Below are 2116 nucleotides of genomic sequence, written 5' to 3' on the forward strand. Positions count from 1 at the left end.
CTTCCACTCTGCACCCTATCCCACCCTTCACCTATTCCACGTGCCACTGTGCTTCCCCTGCCTGCCCCCCCGGTGCCACACGACGGTAAAAGTGACAAATGCCCGGAGTGTGGGACACGTCCCTCCGAAGGGATTGTGGAGATCCTCCCACACGGATTGTATCCAACATTTCCCAAACTCTTTTCTCCTTCTCCAGGTAAAAGGAAGGCCACCATAGTCCCACATTCTCCTTAAAAGAGAGATGGCTGGTTGTACTTTTATCCTGAGGGTCACTAATGGTCAGGTGAGGGCAGAGGCTGAGAAGGTAAGCTCAGCTACTCTTGAGAGTTGAAGCCAGGCTGCTGTTACTGATCTGCATCGCAAACTGGCCATGCAGCCAGCTGAGCTACGACCAAGCCCCTGCTTTCCTGACTTCTCTTCTGGAACTAATTTATTGACAAGTGCCTCGTAGTAAACTGTGCTTTTCCTCTTTGTTTTTGGAGGTTGGGAATCGAAAACTGTGCTATCCTGAGGCTGTCAGCGCCCATTAAGGAGCAATATGCCAAGGTACGCTTGTGCTCAGACAGTGGACGCTGCTTCCTTTAACCCCATCTTTATTCAAACTCCCCTTTAGTAAGGGGATCGGGGGTTACGCGGAGGAGGCAGGAGAATGGGGTTGAGAAACGTATCAGCTGTGATCGGGTGGGGGAGCAGACTCGATGGGACAAATAGCCTAATCCTGTTCATGTAGCTTATGATCTTATCCGGTCAGCTATGATCTCATTGAATGGCACAGTAATGGGCTGAATGGCCTCCAGCTCCTATGTATTATGGTCTTCTAATGGCTTGCAGTTTTGCTATAACTTCTGAAGGGACTGTAGAGTTATAGAGTCATACAGCACAGAAACATCCAACCAGTCCATGTCGACCATAATCCCAAACTAAACTAGTCTCACCTGCCTGCTCCTGGCCCATATCCCTCCAAACCTTTCCTGTTCATGTACTTAAATAAATGTCTTCTAAATGTTGTAACTGTACCCACATCCACCACTTCCTCAGGAAGTTCATTACACACACAAACCACATGTTTATAAAAAAAAGGCCTCTCATGTCTTTTTTGTAAAATCTCTCTCCTTTCACCTTAAAAATGTGCCTCCTAGTCTTCAAATCTCCGACCGTAGGGAAGAAACACCTGCCCAGCCCCTCATGATTTTATAAACTTTTTTAAGGTCATCTCTGAACCTCCTATGCTCCAGTGAAAAAAGTCCCAGCCTATCCAGCCTCTCCTTATAACTCAAACTTTCCAAACCTGGCAACATCTTGGTAAATCTCTTCTGAACCCTCTTCAGGTTAAACACATCCTTTCTTTAAATGGGCGACCAGAACTGGACACATTACTCCAGAAGAGGCCTCACCAACATCCTGCACAACCTAAACATGATGTCCCAACTCCTACACTCAAAGGTCTGAGCAATGAAGGCAAGGATGCCCATCACCACCTTCCCCACCCTGTCAATATGTGACCCTAATTTCAAAGAATTATGTACCTGACCCTCTAGGTTTCTCTTCTACAACACTCCTCAAAGGCCCTACCATTAATAGTACAAGTCCTGCCCTTGTTTGTTTTCCCAAAATGCAATACCTTGCGTTTATCCAAAATTAAACTCCATCTGCCACTCCTCAGCCCATTGATCCAACTGATGAAGATCTCTTTGTAATCTTGGATAACCTTCTTCACTGTCACTGTACCACCAGTTTTGGCGTTGTCTGCAAACTTACTAACCGTGTCTCCTACATTGTGTATTCTGTAGTGGAGAAGGGGAATTGACACCAGTTAATGTAAGCTGCTTGTCCTTGTTTCTTTTGGCTAGGAGCATGGGCTGGACCTGGGGAAGCTGCTGGGGGCCAGTGAGTACAAGGAGCGATACCGAGAGGATATGATCCGCTGGGGCGAGGAACAACGCACCAAAGACCCCGGCTGCTTCTGCCGTTTCGTTGTCCAGGATGTGGCACAGCCTGTCTGGGTAAAGAGCCCTCACCACAAGTTTATAAACACGTCCTGAGCTCAAACTGCTTACCACTGTGCCAGGGAACTGCTGTTTCACATTCCGACAGCGCGGCGCCGCCCCCCCCCCCC

The 2116-nt window shown here is 48.0% G+C and overlaps 1 protein-coding gene across 1 annotated transcript; it reads left to right on the forward strand.

The window, feature by feature from the left end:
• Positions 1-232: 232 nt before the first annotated feature.
• On the forward strand, positions 233-2042 carry pmvk (phosphomevalonate kinase). Its single transcript, XM_048594550.1, has 3 exons — positions 233-283; positions 483-546; positions 1851-2042. Exons 1-3 carry the CDS (start codon positions 276-278, stop codon positions 2040-2042), a joined length of 264 nt encoding a protein of 87 aa, XP_048450507.1. The 5' UTR covers positions 233-275.
• Positions 2043-2116: the final 74 nt, after the last annotated feature.

The sequence above is a fragment of the Rhincodon typus genome, unplaced genomic scaffold, assembly GCF_021869965.1.
Source record: "Rhincodon typus isolate 14 unplaced genomic scaffold, sRhiTyp1.1 hic_rhity00010787, whole genome shotgun sequence".
In the NCBI taxonomy this organism is placed as follows: domain Eukaryota; kingdom Metazoa; phylum Chordata; class Chondrichthyes; order Orectolobiformes; family Rhincodontidae; genus Rhincodon; species Rhincodon typus.